The sequence below is a fragment of the Carassius carassius genome, chromosome 16, assembly GCF_963082965.1.
Source record: "Carassius carassius chromosome 16, fCarCar2.1, whole genome shotgun sequence".
Classification (NCBI taxonomy): Eukaryota; Metazoa; Chordata; class Actinopteri; order Cypriniformes; family Cyprinidae; genus Carassius; species Carassius carassius.
This window is the reverse complement of record NC_081770.1, coordinates 31,148,371-31,172,848: the sequence shown is the minus strand read 5'-3', so window position 1 is coordinate 31,172,848 and position 24,478 is coordinate 31,148,371. Positions and strand designations below refer to the sequence as shown.

General features: G+C 37.8%; 1 protein-coding gene across 5 annotated transcripts in view; it reads left to right on the top strand.

The window, feature by feature from the left end:
* LOC132160127 (arf-GAP with coiled-coil, ANK repeat and PH domain-containing protein 2-like) overlaps positions 1 to 20,258 on the top strand; it is a 34,321-nt gene extending 14,063 nt beyond the window's left edge. Inside the window, exons 8-23 of one of the 5 annotated variants that reach the window (XM_059569841.1) lie at positions 439 to 534; positions 2,477 to 2,551; positions 7,970 to 8,082; positions 8,171 to 8,222; positions 8,302 to 8,402; positions 9,598 to 9,703; positions 9,781 to 9,989; positions 10,066 to 10,135; positions 10,470 to 10,564; positions 11,857 to 12,029; positions 12,200 to 12,280; positions 15,875 to 16,113; positions 17,081 to 17,190; positions 17,275 to 17,385; positions 17,478 to 17,540; positions 20,041 to 20,258. In XM_059569841.1, the coding sequence (XP_059425824.1) occupies positions 439 to 534; positions 2,477 to 2,551; positions 7,970 to 8,082; positions 8,171 to 8,222; positions 8,302 to 8,402; positions 9,598 to 9,703; positions 9,781 to 9,989; positions 10,066 to 10,135; positions 10,470 to 10,564; positions 11,857 to 12,029; positions 12,200 to 12,280; positions 15,875 to 16,113; positions 17,081 to 17,190; positions 17,275 to 17,385; positions 17,478 to 17,540; positions 20,041 to 20,119 (1,773 nt within the window). In that variant the 3' untranslated portion in view covers positions 20,120 to 20,258. Of the gene's footprint in view, positions 1 to 438; positions 535 to 2,476; positions 2,552 to 7,969; positions 8,083 to 8,170; positions 8,223 to 8,301; positions 8,403 to 9,597; positions 9,704 to 9,780; positions 9,990 to 10,065; positions 10,136 to 10,469; positions 10,565 to 11,856; positions 12,030 to 12,199; positions 12,281 to 15,874; positions 16,114 to 17,080; positions 17,191 to 17,274; positions 17,386 to 17,477; positions 17,662 to 20,039 lie in introns of those variants that run through there. The other 4 variants (XM_059569842.1, XM_059569843.1, XM_059569840.1 and 1 more) reach the window with 4 other exon arrangements.
* The last annotated feature ends 4,220 nt before the right edge of the window (positions 20,259 to 24,478 follow it).

Sequence of the window (24,478 nt, the reverse complement as noted above, 5' to 3'; positions counted from 1 at the left end):
TTGTGCATTGCTTTCCTCTGCACGAAAACAACGCACAGCACATGTGTGTTTGTCAACAGCATCACGAGTGCGCCAAAATGCTACTAGGGTGACGCGGAGGCAAAGTCATTATTTTTGTTTTCTTTGGCCACAAAAAGTATTCTCATAGCTTCATGACATTACGGTGGAACCACTGTTTTACTGATGTCCTGTCTGCGTTTCTGGGTCTAGGAACGTTTCAGTCGCATTGCTGTCTATGCAGGGTCAGAAAGCTCTGGGATTTCTTCAGAAATGTTATAATTTGTGTTCCAAAGATGAACGAAGGTCTTACGGGTTTGGAACAACATGAGGTTGAGTAATCAATGACAGAATTGCCATTTTTTGATTGAACTATCTCTTTAAGATTTATTGGGTGATGTTGGAGTTGTGGTGTTATTAAAGGTGTGGTGTGTTGTACAGATGCTGTCCTTCATGTACGCCCACCTGACCTTCTTCCATCAAGGTTATGATCTGTTCAGTGAACTACAACCCCTCATGAAACAACTGACCGGACAGGTACATCATATCTATCTCTCGGTTTGTCTGTCACACAATCTGTCTATTTATCTGTGTTGTACAGTTGATCAGTCTCTCGTATGATCAGTTTTTTTATCCGTCTCTCAGTCTGTGGTACAGTCTGTCTTTGTCTGTCTGTCATGTAATTTCTGTCTCTACCTTAAAGCGAAAGCTTGTTTTCTGCGCCGAACGTTTTCATTTCCCCCCGCAGACATCTGATGGGCACGTGAAACCTTGTTTCAGGAATGTGATGGGATTCTCGAGTCGTGTGATTGGCCACTGCTTACACAGGCCTCGCACTGGAAACAGGAAGTTGAATTGAGTGTTTAAAGGGTTTTCCCTGTCTGGGAGGTAAATTGAGTGCGTTTGAGATGGCTTAGTTCAGAATGGACGTGAAACATACGGCACAGGGTCATCAGGATTTGTTTTCTGCCGTCATTATGAAGCTGGATCGAGTGGAGCGATTATGTCGAGAGATTTGGAGGAGCTGCTCGCAGGTCTGGACTGCTTATGATACCTCTGTTTATAAATCCGATCATAAATGAACAGAAATGAAGAAACAGAATAACTAGTAATATTAAAATAAAAACAAATAGTGTTGTAAAGTAGTTCGTACTTTTCCTAAATGTATAAGACTTTCCGACTCAGCTGTTAAGAATTCTTTTTATATAATTTATCTACGCTGTAGTGAAAAAGCTTGTCCACATATAAAACAAATAGCAGTTTTATAGATATAACGCCACTTTTAGTCCCAATAGTGCAGCTCATGGTTGATTCATGCTCACAGGTTTGGTCAGCTGGTCAAGTCTTTGTCAAGCCCCTCTCGAGAGTGGAAACTTGAGGTTGTAACTGCGACAGGGAAAAACATTTCCCATCTGATATTATCAGCCATGCATCTGCCCGCCTCTTTCCTGCCAGATCCGAACAAAGCATTCGACGCAAATACCGCACATGATCTTTTATGTGTTGTGTTTCCATGTTTGATACGAGGTGATGGACGCTGGCTCGCTGTATCTGAACAAATAAAGTGCACAGAGAGTCTATTACAGTTCCTTTCCTCAACTTCCCCTGTAGAAAAGAAACACAGGGCAAGTTTCACTAGTACTATTGGTTACACATCGGGTCAGTGATTTGAACAAACCCTTAGCCTTTCCTAAAATATGACCAAAAAAAGATTTGGCAGATATTAAATTGTCAGCAAGTAATTTAAAACATCTCCTAATATTGACAATATGAGCAAATGTAAATGGAGTTGCATATGGCCCGTTTTATTACATGGCTTTTCCAGGTCTAGAAATCACACTTAAAATTTAAATGAGAAATGTCTAGATTTGTAGTTGTTTAGAAGCTTGTTTTAGATCATTTTGCTGTCTTGACCTTTCTGTTTGATGAAGCATGATCTGAAGAGCTTGTTGAATAGAAAGAGCGTATATATTGAAATACATTGTTTCAGTAGTTCATTTACTGGATAATGGTAACATCCACTGATATATTAATGTTAAAAACCTAAACCTGGTAAAAATCCACTTGGTAATAATTCAATCCAATTTAAAGTTGGATTGAAGTCCTTCAGTGTAGTAGAATATTCCCATAGCTAAGCTTGGATTTGGCGATCAGAAAGGTTTTGAGTTGCTCTTGAATTTGTTTAGCAGTGTGTAGTAGTGGTGAAGCAGTGTATTATGGTCTATCTTCATCTTGGGATATGGGAAAATAATGAGGCAAGAGTGGTTTTCATCCAGATATAAGGAAACAGAACATCTTCCCATCACATGACTGGTGTTTTAAGTGGTTTTTCACTGGCAGCCATGCTTTTAATTCCAGTTTTACAAGTTCAGTACAGTTTTTTAATATAAGCACCTTCTTTATAGGTCAACCCAAATGGCTCTGAGATTTCTTGTCCTGTCTTCGTGCATTGAAACCATTCCTCATGTCTGTCTTTCAGCTGGATCAGCTGGTGGTCGACTCCGCAAAAGAGAGGAAAGATATGGAGATGAAACACTCGACTATACAGCAGAAGGTACAAGAGCTCCTCCAAACATTAGTTACCCACAAACCCCTAGTCATCGCACACTATACAGGGCCAGAAAATATTTGTTGTTTAGAGCGACAAATGAGTTTTCACTGCGGATGAGGCTTTGCAACACACCAAGCTACAAAATCATGTTGTTGATGCTTTTTGAAACCGAATATCCTTCCCTACTCTCCTCTCTTTGGGTTTGACCTTTTGAAACAATCTGAAGGACACAAAGTGAGGCTTCTGCCTGATATACTGTCAGGAATTTCAATCAAATTTGGTTCAGCATCCAATTCAACAAAAACTGAGCCCAAATGGAATTCTGCATGGCACATTTTTCTGCAATATCGAGGATTTAGCAATTTGCTCCGTTCAAAAAATGTTGCAATGTAGATTTCGAATCTAGTTCAGTTTTGTTGAACAGTTAACCCATAGAAAGCAGCTTGGTTTTGAAGAGACCTCTGTGTGGGGGTGTGTTATATTTATCGGCTACGATTATGTCGTAAATTTTGTTTCAACAACGTGCAAGCTGCCAGTATGCAAAAAAACAACAACCAAAAACTAAATCATGTCTTGAAATTCAGAAAGCATTCACTGTGTGATAAAGCTTATTAGAATGCAGTTAAAATCCCCAGATACTGTAATTCATGTTATGAAAGTTAAAAAATACCCTTTTTATGTTTGTTTTCTTCTTTCAGCACGTGCGCAATGCAATGGTCTCTTTCCCTTTTTTTTTTTCTCTTTCCCTGTTACGCTAATTAAATTAGATGCAAACTAAGCTGGTGAAGAACATTTTGAGAATCTCAGAGCAACACCATCATGTTTCATTCCTAATGAATCTGTTAAAGGTCCCATGACATGAGAATGTCACTTTATGAGGTTTTTTAACATTAATATGCGTTCCCCTAGCCTGTCTATGGTCCTCCAGTGGCTAGAGATTTCGATAGGTGTAAACCAAGCCCTGGGTGTCCATCTCTGCCTTTGAGAAAACGAGAGCTCAGACAGACGATCTGGAGTCTTCCCCTTATGTCGTCATAAGTGGAAAGGTTACCTCCAATTTCTCTGCTTGGCGCACCCAAATATTTAAATTTAATTCAGTCGCAATGTCAGCACAGGCGTTACAAACAGACTTTTATGATATGGATTCGACAGCACCGCCACAAACAGTGAGTAACAGTGTTCATTAATGCCTGATCTGTGATCAGTGAGTTCTGATGTGTAGCTAATTATTCAAGTTCACACAGACTTTCTTTCTAAATCGTTTAATACTGTTTATGCATCAGTGAATCAAGCCAGTGACTAAACGATCAACTTCACGCTGTTTCTCTTAGTAGCATGAAACAAATCTTTTATTTAAATTGTGATTTAACTACAGAGAGCGATCAAAGAACGCTCCCTTTATATTGTTCGGAGCTATCAATCACACACCGAGAGTATATCTGCACACTTGGCCAAACTGCCGTTATAATCAATGACGCTGTTATGCTGCACAACAAAGCTCTTACTGTATTCATGTTGATGTTGTGTTTGCTATTAGTTGTGGTGAAAGCATTTTGTGAGAGAAAACACGTTGCAATGAAGAGATCACTGCATTCATGCGATAAACAGACTCTGTCTACTCAATGCTCATCACTGCAGTGATTCATGTGATGGGAAACGACCAAAAAATAATGCTATAATCAACACTTCCACGATTCGGGAAGTGAATTTGAGAGGGGTTCCACATGTAATACACATTTCAAATGCAAAGATCAGCCAATCGTAACAGAGTCTCACAGCATAACAGAGTCTCTGGCTTCAAACAGAGCATTCAAGCCAGAGGATTAAAATCGGGATATAAAAATGCCTTTTATTGCTACATTTTAAATGTAAATATCATACTTACGATATAAATACACCTCGGGAAACATAAAAAAAAAAAAAAAAACATAAAAAAGAAAACAATCCACATCATGGGACCTTTAATGAATTTAACAAATCACTTGAGTCAGTGATTTAATGATCCATTGACAGCCACCTGCTTTATTTCTAAATGAATCTGTCTTTTTGAATGAATTGTTTGAGTGAATCATTCAATGACTCACTCATTAAGGAATGGATTTGCTGCCACCTACTGGATGTATTTTTGTATCTACGCGCTACAGACATCCCGAGCTCAAATCCCGACTCCAGAGGGTTTCCCGATCCCGCCCTCTTTTCTCTCTCCCACTTTGCTTCCTGTAAGCTCTGATCTGTCCTATCATAATAAAGGCTAAAATGCTCAAAAATAAATCTTAAAAAAAGATTAATAATGTAAAAAATCCAAGAATATATAATTATTCATCAACATCGCAATCTGCCAATATTTCTCTAATGCAGAGACACATTAAAATGCAGTTAAGCTAAATTCGTGTATATATATATATATATATATATATACGTATCGTATTTTCCGGACTATAAGTCGCACCTGAGTATAAGTCGCATCAGTCCAAAAATATGCCATGACGAGGAAAAAAACGTATATAAGTCGCACTGGACTATAAGTCGCATTTATTTAGAACCAAGAACCGAGAGAAAACAAACAAACCTCTCGCGGCTGTAGATGGTAATGCTTTCTCTCGGTTCATGTCAAATTAATTTTGATAAGTCGCACCTGACTATAAGTCGCATCACCAGCCAAACTATGAAAAAAAAAGTGCGACTTATAGTCCGGGAAATACGGTATATGTGAAAATAGAGACAGAGTAAAGTAAGCGCTCCTTATGGCAAGATAAAAAAATATATATATATATTATATATATTGTATCTTGCCATAACAAGCACTTACTTTACTCTCTCTATTTTCACTCATGCTCTCTCTCTCTCAGTTGTTAACCTGCTGTCTCTTGTTTTCTGACTGTTCATACGAGGCTGTGCTGCAGGTGAGTCTGTCTCTTCTGGCTGTCCGTCTGAACACTGACTGATTCACCATGACACAGATGCATGTATTAATAACCTTCATTAGGCATGCACTTTTATGTCAGTATGTTATCAAAGTAAAGGGTTGTAATTTGACTGTAAAAACCTGGAAGAAGTTTGTTAATCACTATTGTACTTGAATAATTAAATTCTCCTAGCAGAAGCGCACCGTCTAAATGTTTAATGCTCTGCTGGGATTGGTGGATCCAACACATGAGCCACAGTTAATGAATTCATTCATCAACCACGCACACACACACATGCTAGAGCTTTCCTGAAGGGGAGGAGCCAGCAGTAGATACCAAGGCTAATACTAGACTTAGTCTGCATATACATGGATGTACATAAACCGATATAGTGCGTAGAGTGACGGTAGACGACCTTGACGGGACAGTCACTGTAATGTTAGGAAGTTAGATGCAGCGTCACCGCTGACACACACACACACACACACACACACACTGCTCTGTTCGGCATGAAGATCTTCAGCAGGTTTCACTATGTGTGGTATCTGGTGAGTCAGTCATGTTTTTCATAGTTCACGTTCTCGGTTTCTTTTGACTGTATGCGGTTATGAGCACGAATGAGTCTTGTTCGTGAGACATCATGCCTAAATACTGACTTGCTTTGCATTTAGATATCTGGTCATTGTCTCTTGTAGTGTGTTGTTCGGTATGCTGATGTGGTTTGTTTTTATGTAGCGTTATTTCATCAAAAAATAAAAAATAAAAAAATTGTTCTATACATAATTACAGGTTTGGATTTGAATTTATCAAATTCTATGGCTGATAACACTGTTTAAATGAATTTCATTTTATTTTTGAAGAATAATTTCAGTTTAATAACTCCAAGAATGTCAGGTTTGTAACCATCAAGTAAAATACAGAAGGTAATTTTAATAATTTTACTTGCAAAAGTTGTAATGATGCTTATCTTAGAATTAGTAAAATTCTACCTAAGAATTTTTGAAGAATTTCAGCCTTTTAATTAGACTTTTTACTTTGCTACAGTTATGAGACTTATAAACTTTACTTGTTTCATTGCACAAACTGAAAATGTTCATAAAACAAGATATGGTATAAAAAATAAAAAAAATCATGATCTTCAGGTCACTGACCCTTAAACTTATGCCGCTTCATTGAAGTATTTATAGTATTCTGTGTTTATAATCTAAAGGAAAGAGGTTTCTCTGTGCTTTAATAACAGCTGTAGCCCCAGTCTTTGGTCCTGCATGGCACCCTCAATATATTAAGCAGCCTGGGTCGTGTATCAGATCAGGTTACAGAGAAATGGAAACCTGTTAAAAAAATCTGTTTTTTAATAACTGTTGGTTCTGTCGTGTTGCCCGCCTTACTGTAAACATACAAGCTAAGGCTCATACTGAAGTCGTGGTCAGCAGTTCACTTTGAGGAGATTTATTTTTTAACTGGATCCCAAAAAAGTGAAAAATAACCCAGTTCTTTTAGTGTTCACACTGTTACTGATTCAGATATATATATATATATATATATATATATATATATATATATATTAGTAGTGCGGTCTAGAGCAGATCAGACTGGATTCCCGCAGCATGCGGGACAAGCCGTAAACTAACCTCCTCTACTAGTATGACAGGATACTCTTATCTGTCTTCAGCTGCTTGAGGATTCACAGACAGAAACGCAGGATCCAGTGACGCTCTAGTGTTACTGTAGCTCTGCTAGTCTGAGCTCAGCCAGGCTTGACTTAACTAGTCTGAGCTCAGCCGAGCTCACATAACATCTACGGGAAGAAGGGATCTTAGATTGTTCAGGAGGTGAACAAGAACCATATCTTCAACTACTGTTATGTTATGCCCACTGCGCTAGGGCTGGGTAAAAAATAGTGATTTCTTTATTGTAATTGATTCTCATTTTTACAAAAACGATATCCAAAGAATAGATTAGTCTAGCCTGTTTTCAGTTAATCACAGTAAGCTTTATGCTTTGTTACTTTTGATATGAAACGCATTCTCAGATTTCAAATTCTGTCCATTTTATTACAATATTCAAACAATAAATGCTGTTTTGGCATGACCTATTGCTTTAGCACCTTCAGCATGTTTCAGATGCAGCATGAAATAAAACAAGAATAAACATACGAAGACATGTTAAAAATCTCAAAAAAAATCTTTTAATATGACGCAAACGGCAAATTTTGAACAAAAATTCTTAATTCCCACCAAAAAAAGTTCTTACGCTTGCTTGAGGTGGTTTTTGACTTATACGAGAAAGGGTTAATGCAAAAAATGGAAGATGGAAACGCATTTGCTGAAAAAGTTATTTGATGCGCATTAAAAGTCATGTTACTTTGCGTAATGGGACGGCAAAACCTTGGCTTTTTGTGGGATCAGACAAAATGTGTTTATGAGTGATTATACTGTATGAGTATTGAATGTTGATCTAATAATTACTGTATTAAGATCTGAAAAGCTCAGTTCAACACTGTTGTCGTGCTCAGGACTTCTCAAATGACGACACCAAGCTGGAGTACAATGTGGACGCAGAGAATGGGATCGTCATGGAGGGATATCTGTTCAAGAGGGCCAGCAATGCCTTCAAAACCTGGAACAGGTCTGGGACAAGACTTCAAATCATACTGTGTCCGCTTACGTAGACACTGACTAAATGTTCATTGTTGGTGACTGCGTTTTCTTCACAGGCGGTGGTTCTCAATTCAGAATAATCAGCTAGTTTACCAAAAGAAATTTAAGGTAAATGTATAAGAAGAACCAATGGTAATTTCTATCTCCAGCTGTGTGTTTAGCACTTATTTAGTCATTTTTATTTTAGGATAACCCTACGGTTGTGGTGGAGGACTTGAGGTTATGCACCGTCAAACACTGCGAGGACATCGAGCGCAGATTCTGCTTCGAAGTGGTTTCTCCAACAAAGTGAGTTCTGATTCCCATATCAGTTATGATTCGTTTTTGCAAGGATTACAAGTCATGTTCACTACTTGAACACAATCATTTAAATGTTATACAATTATATTGTAATTTTTGTTCTGCAGTTGTCTAGAATTATAATGTCTGATATCGTGGAAATTGTTGGTCATGTATACAATACAAATCGTGTGTTAATGTAAATGTTACATTTGTTACAAACGTTGCATCTAGTGTTTTTGTTTAACTAGTGTATAGTGTAACCCAAACTTAAATTAAAATAGTTTTCAGTAATTGCGATATATAAAAAAAATAATTATGCCATAAATAATTATTGGTGACGCTTTATTTTAAGGTGTCCTTGTTACACGTTACATGCATTTACTATTGCAGTAACAATAAATTATGCATAATTACATGCAAGTAACCCTAAAACAAACCCTAATCATATGGTAAGTTAATATTACTCAGTACTGGAATATATAATTACACTGTAACAAGGACATCTTTTAAGCATAGCATGAAAAAAATGTCATAGCTTAGGCCAAAAATGAATTAATTATGGATACCCAGCTGTTTTTTTGTTTAGTGATAGTTGTTCATGAGTCCCTTGTTTGTCCCTGAGCAGTTAAACTGCATGCTATTCTTCAGAAACATCCTTCAGATCCCACAAATTCTTTGGTTTTCCAGCAATATTGTGTATTTGAACCCTTTCCAACAATGACTGTATGATTTTGAGATCCATCTTTTCACACTGAGGGCGACTGAGGGACTCATATTCAACTATTACAGAAGGTTCAAACACTCACTGATGCTCCAGAAGAAAAAACCATGCATTAAGAGCCGGGTGGGGGGTGAAGACTTTTGAACCGAATGGAGATGTGTACATTTTTCTTATCTTGCCCTAAACAACATATTTTTTTATTGTTTAAAACTTCCCTTCAAAGGCTACAGAAGATAGTTACATGTTTTACCAGAAGACAAAATAAGTTAAATATTACCCTGATCTTCAAATTCAAAAAGTTAAATGCATGGTTTTTCCTTTTGCTAAATCGCTTTTCCTCCATCTCCCAGTTTGTCTAAAAAAAAAAATTGATTTATGGATGTTTAACTGGAAAACAAGACGAAATACTGATAAATACGATGCTTATTTTTCAGTGCGTATGTCATACTGTTCATATGATCGATGTTGTTTCTGTTAAAGGAGCTGTATGATGCAAGCAGACTCTGAAAAACTCAGACAAGCCTGGATCAAAGCCGTACAAAACAGCATCGCCACAGCCTTCAGGGACAGAGCAGAGGACGCAGAGGTAGCGCAGCTTCTCTCTCATTGGCTAGTTCATGCCGCGCTGCAGGCGCCTTGCTAACGGTGCGATGTGTTTGTCAGAAGATGGACGGGAAGTCGTCCACGTCGCCGGTCAGCCTGGACTCTGCCGGCGAGGTGAAGGAGAGGAGTCTGAAGGGCGAGAGCGCGCTGCAGAGGGTCATGGTCATCGGCGGGAACAGCGTCTGCTGTGACTGCGGTCAGCCGGAGCCGTGCTGGGCCAGCATCAACCTGGGCATCACACTCTGCATTCAGTGCTCGGGCATTCACAGGTGTGTGTGTGACAGAGGATACCAGACAGTGTGTTGTGTGCTTTATTAACAATACTGGGGTTTGTTTGTTTGTCAGGAGTCTCGGCGTTCATTTCTCGAAGGTCAGGTCTCTGACGCTGGACACGTGGGAGCCTGAGCTGCTCAAGGTGAGTCGTGATGAACATACGCATGGACAGATGGCTGTTGAGCAAACAAACATCTGTCCAGATGCTGCCGTCCTTCAGAGAACATCAGCAGCTCTTTCATCTGCTAATCATCTCGTACGCCGTGAATTCAGAGGTGCTTTTCTGACGCACTGCGGATCGTGTAGCAAGTTTAGTTTTTCTCTTCAGATGTCTTCTTTTAAGAAACAGATTTGATTATAAAAAGACGTTTGTCAAAAAAAATCCTCTTTCCAAAGTGGTCCAGCTTTCGAATAATAATAATAAAACTTCTTCAGTTCTTATGTGTGAATGAATAATGCATTTAATTTTTGTATAGCTGATGTGTGAGCTGGGAAATGGTGTCATCAATCAGATCTACGAGGCTCGGCGGGAAGAATTAGGAGCCAGGAAACCACAACCGGGAGATCCCAGGTACTGCACAGGAATTATATATTTCATAAATATATGTTTTAACATGTAATTGGAAATTAATGGTTTTGTTAAGTAAGAATGCATGGAATTGATTAATATTGACAGTACGGTTACATTTGTGATGTTTAAACAAGATGATAAATGTATATTCTTCTGCATATTAGAATGATTTCTGAAGGATCATGTGACACTGAAGACTAAAATAGTAAATTAAACATGGAACAAGAAAACCCCAGATGACTTTCTACTAGGGATATGCCGGTATCAAATTTTCCTGTTGCGATTAATTGCTCATGCTTTTATCACGGTAAACGGTATTATCACGGTATTATAATTATCATTATAAAGGGCTCATAATACAGTATAACAGGTAAAAAAACTGTTTTTCTTATAACAAAAATAACTGAACATTTAAATACAATAAAGCAATACAGAAAAATATATAAAGTTAAAAGTTTTGCACAGATTAAAGTGCAAAAGAACTAATAAAGACCCATAGGTATCACTTTACAAGACAGAAGTTATTAATCTTTGTTAAAAAATAAAAGTTTTAGTTAATGTTAGCTCATTAAATAATAGTTTTTTTTCTAACTTTAGATTTTATCAACATGTTATTAAATATTGGAATACCTAAAATCTATGAATGTTCAGAAAGTATGTTTCATTGGCAGTTTGTTAACTAATGAATTAATGTTAAAAATGAAGCCCTAATGTAAAATGTAAATTAGCAATAAAAATATCAATTTCTATGTCATGTTGTAGTCCAGATGAAAATATCCTATTAAGACTTAATACTTAAGTATTTGGCACTGTGATGAACATCATAGAAAATACACAAATCTGATTTAAAATGATTAAATATGTTTTAGAAAGTAGAGCAGCTGCTTCATTTATGGGGTTTCCAGGGTAAGGGCTGCATTTTCTGCAGTTTAGCGCCATCTGCTGTCAGAGAGTAAATATGCTTTGATTCAGCTCGTCTCTCATGTGTTTCTCATGCTGCTTGTTTACATCAGAGCACACACACACTCTTTCAAGCAGCAGCATACAGCGGTGTTGTGCATTTTGACCAGCTGATGGGAATAGTATTCTTAAAATGCATCCCAAATTCTTAATAATTTGTAATATATAATTATTCACGGTATTTAGAAGTGCTCACGATAACATTATTGTGCATATTCATTACCGTAATATATCGCATTACCGAATACCGGCACAAGTCTACTTTCTACCATCACTAATGAAAAACTAGATGCACGTTGAGGGGTGAAAGCTGATCATTTATGTCTCCTCAGGCATGAGGTGGAGGCCTACATCAAAGCCAAGTACGTGGATCGCAGGTTTGTGCGGAGACGCTCTGAAGACGAGATCAGACAGAAGGTTTTATCTCTGAGTCAACAGCACAAACGTCTCAGCGGCTGCTCTGAAGCTCGCTCTGCCAGAGCACCGTCAGCGTCTGCTTCCTCAGGTGAGAGGGTGTCACGTCTGCTCCTTCCTGCCGCCTGCGTTTAACCTCTGCTTGTGGCCCTCCGTCAGCATCCGGCTGATGTGTTGGCATCAGCTCGACGGATGACTCTGTGTTTCTGCTCCTCTCTGTGTGCCATCCTAACGCTGCTCTGGGCTTTTGTGTTGCTGAAGTGAACCACGGGTCTCTCTTCTGTGTAGATGAGCTCGATTCGCTCTTCTCCTACTTTAACTCCTCCGCCAGACCCTGCTGTCGTAAGTACAGCTGTGTGTGTGTGTGTGTGTGTGTGTGTGTGTCTCCCACTCAGCAGAACTCACAGTGTCACAGCTGCATCACTCGTCATTTCACCAGTGTGCATCTGAATTGAGTTGAATCCAGGGTTATTATAGCAGGCTTGAACTTAACCTCAACTAAACTCAACTGAAAAAATAGTCAAATAGACAACAATTGTTACTTGTTAACTGAAATAAATAAAAGCTTGTTAACAAGGCAACATTCCCATGTTTTACTAAAAGTAAATGAAAATAAAATTAATAAAAACTACATGGACATTTAAAAACAACAAAATAAAATGAAAAACAAAAATGATGATAAATTAATACAAATGTAAAAAAAACTAAACAAAAAAATGTCTTTAACATAAGTAACGAAAGCAGAAAATGACACCGTCGAAATAATTTTGTTAATATCAAAATATAATAGTATTTTGACTAACTATTTTTGTTTGGCTTTGGGGGTTTTTTTAATATAAATTTTTGCTTTTTTTAATCGGTTGGGTTCTTTTTGTAGTTTTTGTTTTGATGTTTTGTGTAGTATTCAGCTTTTTGTTTTGTTTGTTTTTTATTTGTTAAATTTTTGTATTGTTGTTTTGTTTATTTTTGGGTAGAGGATTTTTTTTCTCATGTTATTTAATAATATTTTAATAATTCTAATAATTTTCTCTTATTAGCTTTTTTGTTTGGTTTTTTTATTTATTTATTTATTTGATATTTTCTTTATGATTTTCGGCTTTGATTTGCTTTTTGTTTTGTCAACTTACAGCAACTAATTGTACAAAATAATTTTTATTTCTTTTAAAATAATACGTGCTTTACTTTTAAATAATAAATGGCTCTGGTTTTGTATGATTCACCAGTGCATGTCAAATTTAAATGCATCACATTACAGAAGTATTATGAATTATGAATGCTGTTTTATTTTGATCTTAAACACAGAAAAACCTTTAAAATGTTATAAAAATTTACATATAAGCAAAAAATTTAACGAAATTAGACAAAAGAATATATTATCATGAATCGTATTATAGTTAATCATAAACATAATTAACTAATATCATTAATTTTGACTAATAACAGCTATTTATTGCCATTCATGTATATTCAGTCATGCACAATAGATTTTTTTAAACAGGAAAACACAATAAATGCTTTTACTTTTAAATAATACATTTGTAATATGTTGATGCATTTATTTAACTAATTAGACATTAAACATTAGAATTAAATACTGTTAGGGTGATTATAACTGACACAAAATAGATTTTTACATTTTCCTTAAGCACTAAACGTCCACTAACCTGTTAGCAGTTTACTTTGTAAAAGTCAAAATGTGAATCTTTTCATTATACATTATATTACATTTACATTTACATGTATTCATTTAGCAGACACTTTTATCCAAAGCGACTTACAAATAAGGACAGTGGAAGCAATCAAAAACCACAAAAAGAGCAATGATATATAAGTGCTAAAACAAGTCTCAGTTAGGTTAACACAGTACACCTAGCATGGGCTTAAAAATAATATAATAAATAAAAAGAAAAGAGATAGAATAAAAAAAGAATAGAGCCAAGCTAGTGTTAGAGGTCATGTGTGTATATATATATATATGTGTATATATATATATATATATACATTTGCAAAATAAATGAAAATAAAATAGAATACAAAAAGATTAGAAAGGTAGTTAGATCTTTTTAAAGAATAGAATTAGAATAGTGATGTTAAAGTTAGAGGGTCTAATATAGATGTGTTTTCAGCCGATTCTTGAAGATAGCTAAGGACTCAGCTGCTCGGATTGAGTTGGGGAGGTCATTCCACCAGGAGGGAACATTTAATTTAAAAGTCTGTAAAAGTGACTTTGTGCTTCTTTGGGATGGCACAATCAAGCGACGTTCACTTGCAGAACGCAAGCTTCTAGAGGCACATAAGTCTGAAGTAACAAATTTAGGTAAATGGGTGCAGAGCCAGTGGTAGTTTTGTAGGCAAACATCAATGCCTTGAATTTTATACGAGCAGCTATTGGAAGCCAGTGCAAATTGATATACAGAGGTGTGATGTGTATACTTTTTGGCTCATTAAAAATTAATCTTGCTGCCACGTTCTGGATTAATTGTAAAGGTTTGTTAGAGTTGGCTGGAAGACCTGCCAAGAGGGCATTGCAATAGTCCGGCCTGGACAGAACAAGAGCTTGAACAAGGAGCTGTGCAGCATGTTCAGAAAGAAAGGGCTTGATCTTCTTGATGTTGAATAAAGCAAATCTGCAGGATCGGACAGTTTTAGAAATGTGGTCTGAGAAAGTCAGCTGATCATCAATCATAACTCCAAGGCTTCTAGCTGTTTCTGAAGGAGTTATGGTTGATGTGCCTAACTTGATGGTGAAATTGTGATGAAACGATGGGTTTGCTGGAATCACAAGCAGTTCTGTCTTGGCAAGGTTGAGTTGAAGGTGATGGTCCATCATCCAGGAAGAAATGTCTGTTAGACAAGCTGAGATGCGAATAGCAACTGTCGGATCATCAGGATGGAATGAGAGGTAGAGTTGAGTGTCATCAGCATAGCAGTGGTATAAAAAGCCATGTTTCTGAATGACAGAACCTAATGATGCCATGTAGACAGAGAAGAGAAGTGGTCCAAGAACTGAGCCCTGAGGCACCCCAGTAGTTAGATGTTGTGACTTGGACACCTCACCTCTCCAAGGTACTTTGAAGGACCTATCTGATAGGTAAGACTCAAACCAGTGAAGTGTGGTTCCTGAGATGCTTTTTGCCAGTAGGGTTGATAGGAGGAGCTGGTGGTTAACCATGTCAAAAGCAGCGGACAGATCAAGCAGGATAAGTACTGAAGATTTGGATTCCGCTCTTGCCAGTCTTCAACAACTGAGAGCAAGGCAGTCTCAGTTGAATGTCCACTTCTGAAGCCAGATTGGTTGCTGTCAAGGAGGTTGTTGTGTGTGAGAAATGTAGAGACTTGATGGAATGACGATGAGGGAATGAGATGAGGGAAAAACACCAGTGTGGTGGGAAGTGTTGATGATGTGAGTGCAGGTACAACTGCAGGAGAAATGGCTTGAAGGAGATGAGATGGAATAAGATCAAGCGGGCAACTGATGTGTTTAATTTTATTAATGAAGAAGCATGCAAGAATTAGACGAATTGTTAATTTTGTTATGGTAGTATGTCATTTTAGCAGTGGAGACATTAGCAGAGAAGGAAGTTTTTATATTAAACTGTAATCTCTTAAAGTTGTTAAACTTACCATCACAAGTTTCAGTTTCAAATATTGATTAATTAAACTAATTTCACATCCTGATTGCTAACTCAAGTTCATGTTCACATCAAATTTAGTTTTAAATTGAATTCAAATGATGAAGTTTGCTCAGTGGACACCCTGCTGGCTTTCATCATCTCTCCGTCACTCAGCATCCCATCATGTATTTCCATCGTCTGCTCCTTTGGACGTTTTTGTGCATTTCCATTAATGACTCAACGACTCAGTGAGAGGTCAGTGTGGTGTCCCTCATCACCAGCAGAGCAGAAACTGATGCTGACTCTGTGTGTTGTGCTTCAGATGGCCCAGAGCTGCACATCTCCGAGCCTCAGGAGGAGGGCTGTGGGAGAGGTGTGGGGGTGTCCTCCGAGCCTCAAGAGGGGGTGTCCTGCGAGCCGTCGCCGGGCCTGCAGCTGTACTGGGGCTCTTTCTGCCGCAGTCTGCCGGACATGGCCGAAGCTCTCGCTCATGGAGCAGGAGTCAACTGGACCCATGCTGACGAGCAGAAAAGGACGCCGCTCATAATGGCTGTGCACGGGGTGAGCACACACACACACACACACACACACGTCATTCATACACAGGAGGAACACTGACAGATATATCACACATATTCTTCTGTGTCTGAGGGTGTTTGGTGCAGTATTTAGCTTTTTGATTTTGTGTTTTCTTTTGGGTGTTTTTTTTCATGTTTCGTTTTTTATGTTTATTAATATTTTTTTTTCATGTTTTTTGTGTTCTGTTGTGTTTTTATTAGTTTTTCTTTCTTGTTTTTTGTGTTCTATTGTTTTTTATTTTATTTTCATGTTTTTTGTGTTCTATTGTGTTATTTTATTTTTTTCATGTTTATTGGGTTTTTAGTTTTTTTTTAATGTTTTTTGTGTTCTTTTTTGTTCTTTAGATTTTTCAGGTTCTCTTTTTTATTTTTGTGTTTTGTGTAGTAATTTGCTTTTTGTTTTTGGCGTTTTGTTTTATATTTGTTTTGTTTGATCTTTTTATTTAATTTTTGCTGTGTGTTTTGTGTTTCTTGTTTTTGGTTGGTGTTTTTTGTTTTAATTTTGTGTTTTGTGTAGTATTTTGCTTTTTGTTTTCTTTGGTTCCGGGGTTTTTTGGTCAAGTTTAGCTTTTTGTTTTATTTTTTGAGGGTTTGGTTTTTTATTTTGCATGATTTGGTTTGTAGTATTTAGCTTTTTTGTTTTGTTTTTATTTTAGTTTGTTAGCTTTGGTTTTGGCTTTGTTTCATTTGTTGCATTTGTTTTTCTGCTTTGTTTTGCTTTCAGTTTGTTAACAACAATTAATTGTACACGTTATTTTATTCATAAAATATCGAGTGCTTCTCTTTCAAATAAGAAATGGTTCTGGTGGTTTTATCGTATGATTCATCAGTTCATGCAAAAATGTAAATATGTTACAAAAGTATAATGTGTTATGACTGCTGTCTTGAAAGTGTGTGATGGTTTATCCCCTGTGTGTGTGTGTGTGTGTGTGTGTGTGTGTGTGTATCAGGGGTCTCTGGTCACGTGTGAGTTCCTGCTCCAGAATTCAGCCAGTGTCAACCAGCAGGACAGTCTGGGCAGAGCACCTCTCCATCACGCCACTATCCTGGGCCACACCGGGTCAGTCCTGCTCAGCACACAGCTCTTCTCTAGAGATTAGTGTCTTTCTGACCCTTTTTTTGAATGTTGTTTGTTCTGCTGCAGGCAAGTGTGTTTATTTCTAAAACGGGGAGCCAATCAGAACGCAGCGGATGTGGAGAATCAGACGCCGCTGTCAATCGCCGTCGAGGCAGCTAACGCTGATATTGTCACGCTGTGAGTTTCCATCTCCGTTAGCCGTGTCGAGACATTTGTGTCCGACAGAAAACATGAAGTGTGTAATGTGGTCTTGGTTTGTGTTTCTACAGGCTTCGGCTGGCCAAGATGAACGAGGAGATGCGTGATTCAGAAGGTCTGTACAGTCAGTCAGGGCAATATAACTCTAACAGCCCGACTGAAATGCAGTATCGGAAATGTATGGAAGAGTTCATAAACTTACAGCTCAGAGACTCCTAACATACGGCGAAACCGCCACACACTGTAGCGAACGCACAAAACGACGAATGTACCCCCGGGATGGGTTCATCTAGTCTAGTATTTTAATCTGAAGTTAACAATGACAGGATGTTGCTGCTGGAACATGTGCAATAACTCGACGTCTTGTTTGCATTGTGTATGTTTGTCTTAAAACTGTGAGAGTGTAGTGAAAACTCAGCCCAGTATTCACGATCATTCCTGATATTAATCACTTCATTATACTTGAAGAAGTGAAACGGTCTGAATCGAATCAGTATGTTTAGAAATATTACATTTATGAAGACGTAGTTCGTCTGTACAATTCAGTATTACCGTATTATACGGTAATGTTTTCTCTTGGTTCATTTCTCTCGGTTCATGTCAAATTAATTTTGATAAATAAGTCGCACCTGACTATAAGTCGCAGGACCAGCCAAACTATTAAAAAAAAGTGCGACTTATAGTCCGGAAAATACGGTAGTTCTGCATTAGGCAACACTGTTATTTAACCATAGATAATATATCGTAATTGTTATGAATGCATGTTTTGGTAACGATAGCAGTTAAAAAAAGGCATCTATATTGAAAATCAATTTTTCTTTAAAAAAAAAAAAAAAAGTATATATATATATACATACAGTCCAGACCAAAAGTTTGGAAACATTACTATTTTTAATGTTTTTGAAAGATGTTTCTTCTGCTCATCAAGCCTGCATTTATTTTATCAAAAATACAGAAAAAAAATTTATATTGTGAAATATTATTACAACTTAAAATAATTGTTTTTAAATTTATTATACTTTAAATTATCATTTATTTCTGTGATGCAAAGCTTAATTTTTAGGATCATTATCACATGATCCTTTAGAAATCATTCTAATATGATGATTCATTATCAAAGTTGGAAACAGTTCTGCTGCTTAATATTTTTCAGAACATGTGATACTTTTTTAGGATAAAAAGTAAAAAAAAAAAAAAAAAAAAAGAAGCTATGTTTTTAAAATATAAATATTTAGTAATAACAATATACACTACTGGTCAGTAATTTGGGGTCAGTAATTTTTTTTTCTTTTTTTTTGTAAATAAAATCAATAGTTTTATTCAGCAAGGATGTGTTAAATTGATAAAAAGTGATAGTAAAGAAAATATATTATTAGAATATATATTATTAGAATTTTTTTTTTTATTGTGAATAAATGCAGTTCTTTTTAACCTTTTATTCATCAAATATATTAGACAGCAGAACTGTTTCCAACACTCAATATAAATCAGAATATTAGAATGATTTCTAAATGATCATGTGATCGACTGATGTCACATGTGACACTGAAGGCTGGAGTCATGATGCTGAAAATGCAGCTTTGCATCACAGGAATAAATTATTTTGTTTAAGAATATTCAAATAGAAAACTATTATTTTAAGTTGTAATAATATTTCACAATATTACTGTTTTTTTCTGTATTTTTATATCATGTAGCAGCCATTTGTTTTATGCAGATCAATTAAAATTTTACAGAATTCACATTTAGCATTAATTATATACATATATAATGTTGTTTTTTTCTGTAATAAAATTATATATATATATATATATATATATATATATATATTTTTTTTTTTTTTTTTTTTTTTTTTTTTTAAGTATGCATTTTAATTTATTATGTAAAAAAAAATATTTTTTTATTATATTTAAATGTTATTGTCTGTAAAATTGTATTTTATGTAGGTATTTTTTTTTGTGGAATAGCTAAAATATTTTAAGTAATCCGATTATTTATGTATATTTCAAGGGAAATGTGACAGTCAGAGTGTTGCTATAAATATGTATTTTGTATAATTTAATTTGGCGTCCATGAATGTGCCGAATCATTAGCTAGAGTTGTGTGACTGGCTTGGGTCACAGAGGGGCGCAGTCGAGCTGGACTTCACTGCTGCTCCTCCTGAAGACTTTCCTCGTGTCTCTCCTCTTTCAACACTTCTCTGCTGCAGCCTCTTTACAGAGCACAGTCTCAGGTTTATCATCATGCAAATAATAAAACATGAAGGTGTTTACAAGGTCGTGAGTGATGAATTATAATAAGACTGTTGACTACTGTTTTAGATATTTGTGAGCTGCTTCTTTTTCCTCTGTCACTGTTGATCTCTCACGTAACTCAAATCTTTGCTTTTTTTCATCACTTGACAGTATTTCATGCTAAGTATCAATGCTAATAGTCAATAAACGTACTTCATACGCATCGTTTCTCCTCTTCTTTTCCTCCTCCTGTGATCTCCTGCTGAGTTTCTGCTCTGAAGTATCACAGGTATGCGCTCGTCTCTCTGTGTCTGTGAGGGGTTTGATTATAGCGTTTAGTGTTGATGCAGGTCAGTCCCACTCTGCCTCCTTCATAATCGAGCGCTTTTCTCTCTGCAGGAGATGAGACGTACCAGGATATCTTCCAAGACTTCTCACAGATGGCATCGAACGACCCTGACAAGCTCAACCGCTACTGAGCAGGTTCACACCACAACAACCTCCTCCTAACTGCAGTTTGGGATTGATTTATTTTTTTTTATTGCTAGGTTTTGTCTTAATTGACCTTTTTTTTTTAATGAAATCAACGTCGTTGACGCTTGCATTTTTGTTGTAATTGTAGATCAAACTATTTCCTATAGGATTTAGTTGATGAATCCATTGGCTGTATCTTTATGGATTATCAGATGAATGTGTGTTATGTAATATTTGAGCCGTAGGACTTCATTTATGAGACGTGCTTCACAAATGAGGTGTTTTTAGCTAAATAGTACATTTTGGTAAACTGCATTGGTGTCTGGTTGTAGAGCGAGGATACATAATATCAATTATGAAAACTATTCTTACATTACGTCGTGTACTTGTTCATTTTTGGAAGAGAAAATCTTGTGAAAACTGGTTTTAGCATGAACGCCCCACTTTCTTTATATGTCCAAACAGTATAGAAGTGAAACCACGGTGTAAGGGGTGTAAATTGTGTATATTCTGTACATATGTCATCTTGGGCTGGGACTTTTTTTTTTTTTGTCTTTGTGGTACTTCAAATGTTGTAATAAGCTTGATTTGTTTTTGATGTATTCATTCTGTAATCATCTCTGTATGATCCATGCAGTTTTTAAGATTTTATCCACTGCCAATGTCTGACTGAAAATATATTATAAATTGTTTTCGCTATAATTTGTTTTTATAATGCCTTCTTATTCGTGAGCTAAAAATATATATACATATATATATATATTTTTCTATCCAGTAGTCTAACCCGTCTCGTTTCTACCGTCCACTATCAGATTGTAAGAAGCCGTCTCCCAGGCTGGGGTTGCCATGTCTGTAATAGGCTCAGCTTGCGGCAGAGGCTGATGTTATGTAAACACTGGCACTCTCTGTAAAACACTGCAGGCGTTCAGTCGCTCGTGACGGGATGATCTCATGCCCCTGCCAGCTGTGCACTGACTCACCTTTTCATATCATGCACTTTTATAAACTGAGAACTTTGCCCTTCACACTGCTTCAGGAGATTTATTTATAAACCTTGTAAAGTAAGAAGGCTCACGCCATGCGTTTATGGTTATTGCTAAGCTTAAAGCCAAAGTGAAGGGTGAGCATATAAAACAAATCAAGCACTGAAATGGTTTTAAAAGTGAATGACTCGACTGTAAACTATTTTAAATAATGTCATGTCGTCATTTCCAAGTGGCGACTGGGCAGATGATAAACTAATTTAATTTTATTCAAGCTAGCGTCCTCCAGGCAGCTCTCCTTGCTCTGCGGTGGAGAGGAAATCTGCGGTTGGCTTCCCACAGAGAGACAAAGAGCCACTGCTTGAGTCCGTTTCCCCTCCATAAATAAATACATTTGCAAAAAAACAGAGGCGGCAAGGTCCATTAGTGTTAGTATCCAACCCTCATCCTGACAAGCGGTCCTCAAAAGAGTTCCACCATAGTTAACTGTTATTTTAAACCTTTCCATACTTGTAAAAAAGCAAAAGCTACGGCGTAAGATTGGGACTGCTAATGCTTCAATTCTGAACACAAGAAGCCAAACTCTGTCATAGCCTACTTAACATTACCATCAAGTGGAAACTGTAGGAGACCACCACGACCTTTTTCATGGCCCACATTTGTTCTACCACTCTGCTTAATGATTTCTTTGCCTAATGAACCGAAGTCTTCTCTCTTCTTTCCAGAAGTTGACCGTTCAAGATTGACTCGTGAGTTCACTTTCAAAAAATCACTAGCATGCAAGCGTGGAGAATCTAAACAGGCTTTGTGGCATTGGTACTTTGACTGTAATGATGAATGAAGATGGAATGAAAGAGAACTGTCAGCAACATACTTTCACGCCGCAATCGTCCTCCTAATGGCTGAAAAATTGTGGATGTTTGTTGCCCTATTTCATCCATTTAGCCAACTGACTCGCATTGCTTTTCTATTACTCTATTCTAACTTCCCAGAATAGGGAGGCCCCCGTAGTCGCTCTCTCCAGTGGAGACACTTTTAAGAGCAGAGTCCCAAGGGTCTCATCAACTACACCTCAGTGCCTGGCCAGCAAATGGCTGGAAAATCTACTGAATCCGTGACAGTGAATCTGGCTTGCAGCTGTGCTCAAAGAGAGAACTCGGACAGGTTAGCCAAGACCCTGACCAACACAAGAACCCTCTGTTGTGGAGGTTAATTCAATCAACATACGGCCTGTGATACTATCAGTGTCCAAAGTTTCTTGGCACTGTCTGCTCTGGAAGTGTTTATTTAATTCGAGAAACACTGGACATGGAGACCCAATGAAACACATTGCGAAAGCAACTGGAAGCTCTTCTGTGGTCATTGCTAAGACAAACCCTAAACTATTTTTCAGTCACCACAACAAATAATAAATTGTATAGGTCCTTGTAGTGTTCAACACTTCCTTATCCTGTTCTATAACTGAAAATAAAAATAATAAGAAGAATTATATATATATAAATATACATACACACATACACACAAAGCACTGAAGACAGACTGTCCCTTAACAGAAGCTTATCAGCTAGGTTCATCTCTTATATAAACTCAATTCCTTTGGAATAGTTCATGGGATGTGGGCACTGTAGACATGCAATCATGGCAACAAACAGTTTACTGTCAAACAAGTCCTTATCAAGATGGTTTGAAATAAAGGACTTCAGTTGTGGTTGAAATGAAAAAGCTGTGGAGACTCTCAGAGTCAAGGTATAAGAAATTAATAAGAATTAATGCATCTACAGAACAATAATAAAAAAAGACTTTCTAAATAAGTATAAAAAACTTGGCATCTTCCATTGTCTGTTAATCTCACATGATTGTTCTCAAACGAAAAGATCGCAGTTCCAATTGATACCACTGGAAATCCTGCAGGTCATTGCAACCTGGTTCCATATTGCCACTTTTACAAGATAATCCTCACTGCAGAGCACAAGATCCAGGGGGTGTGGCTGGATCCAGATCCAACTCCTGACACCTTACATAAACCTGAACCTACCCATCTCCCCTTGATCCCTGATCACACACATCTCCACCCCTAAACCAACCCCTGACCAGTCAACCCACCCATCTCCACACCTAAACCTACCCATCTCCGCCCCCCTGATCCCTAAACCCACCCATCTCCACCGCTAAAGCTACTCTTCTCCACCCCGACCTCAAAACCCACGCATTTTCCACCACAAACCTACCTCTCTCCACCCTCTGATCCCTAAACCCACCCATCTCCACCCCCTGATCCCTAAACCCACCCATCTCCACCCCTAAAGCTACCAGTCTCCACCCCCTGACCCCAAAATCCACCCCAAACCTACCCATCTCCACCCTCTGATCCCTAAACCCACCCATCTCCACCCCTAAACCTACCCATCTCCGCCCCCCTGATCCCTAAACCCACCCATCTCCACCCCTAAACCTACCCTTCTCCACCCCGACCCCAAAACCCACACATTTCCACCACAAACCTACCTCTCTCCACCCTCTGATCCCTAAACCCACCCATCTCCACCTCTAAACCTACCCATCTCCACCCCCTGATCCCTAAACCCACCCATCTCCACCCCTAAACCTACCCATCTCCACCCCCCGATCCCTAAACCCACCCATCTCCACCCCTAAAGCTACCAGTCTCCACCCCCTGACCCCAAAATCCTCCCCAAACCTACCCATCTCCACCCTCTGATCCCTAAACCCACCCATCTCCACCCCTAAACCTACCCGTCTCCACCCCGATCCCTAAACCCACCCATCTCAATCACCTTGATGTGGATCCAGCCATGCCCCCTGGATCTTGTGTTCTGCAGTGAGGGGCTACTGACTTTAAAGAGAGCCATTGGTCCGATGCTTGTGTATAATTACAACATTGTATTTATGATGTTCTGCAATTATTGCCAAGATCTATTAATTCCCTGACTCTTGAGGAATCATAACATCATCCCTGTCCCCAGTTCAAATGACCAGTCAGCATGTCCATCACTGCACCCAGCAAGTACAACAAACAGAAGGCTTTCGACCACCTCCAGAGCCTGGACACCCATCATAAACAGTTCTCCAACACCACTCTGGCCAGCCTGCTGACTGACCGAACGAACAAAAAAGGTTGGCTCTTGCCATCGGTTCTGTCATTAGTGCGGCTTCAACAGACTGGTACTTCACGGCAAAAAGCGATGGAGGTATTTGTTCACCAACAATCATTCTTGGGCGGGACATGCCATTCTCCGAGTGTTTGCTTTGACCCTTTAGGGTCATATCAATACAAGTCTCTGTTTTCCCTGGTATATATATCACCTTGTATGGTCACATACTCAGAAACGTGCAATAAATGAAAGATGTTGACAACATTAG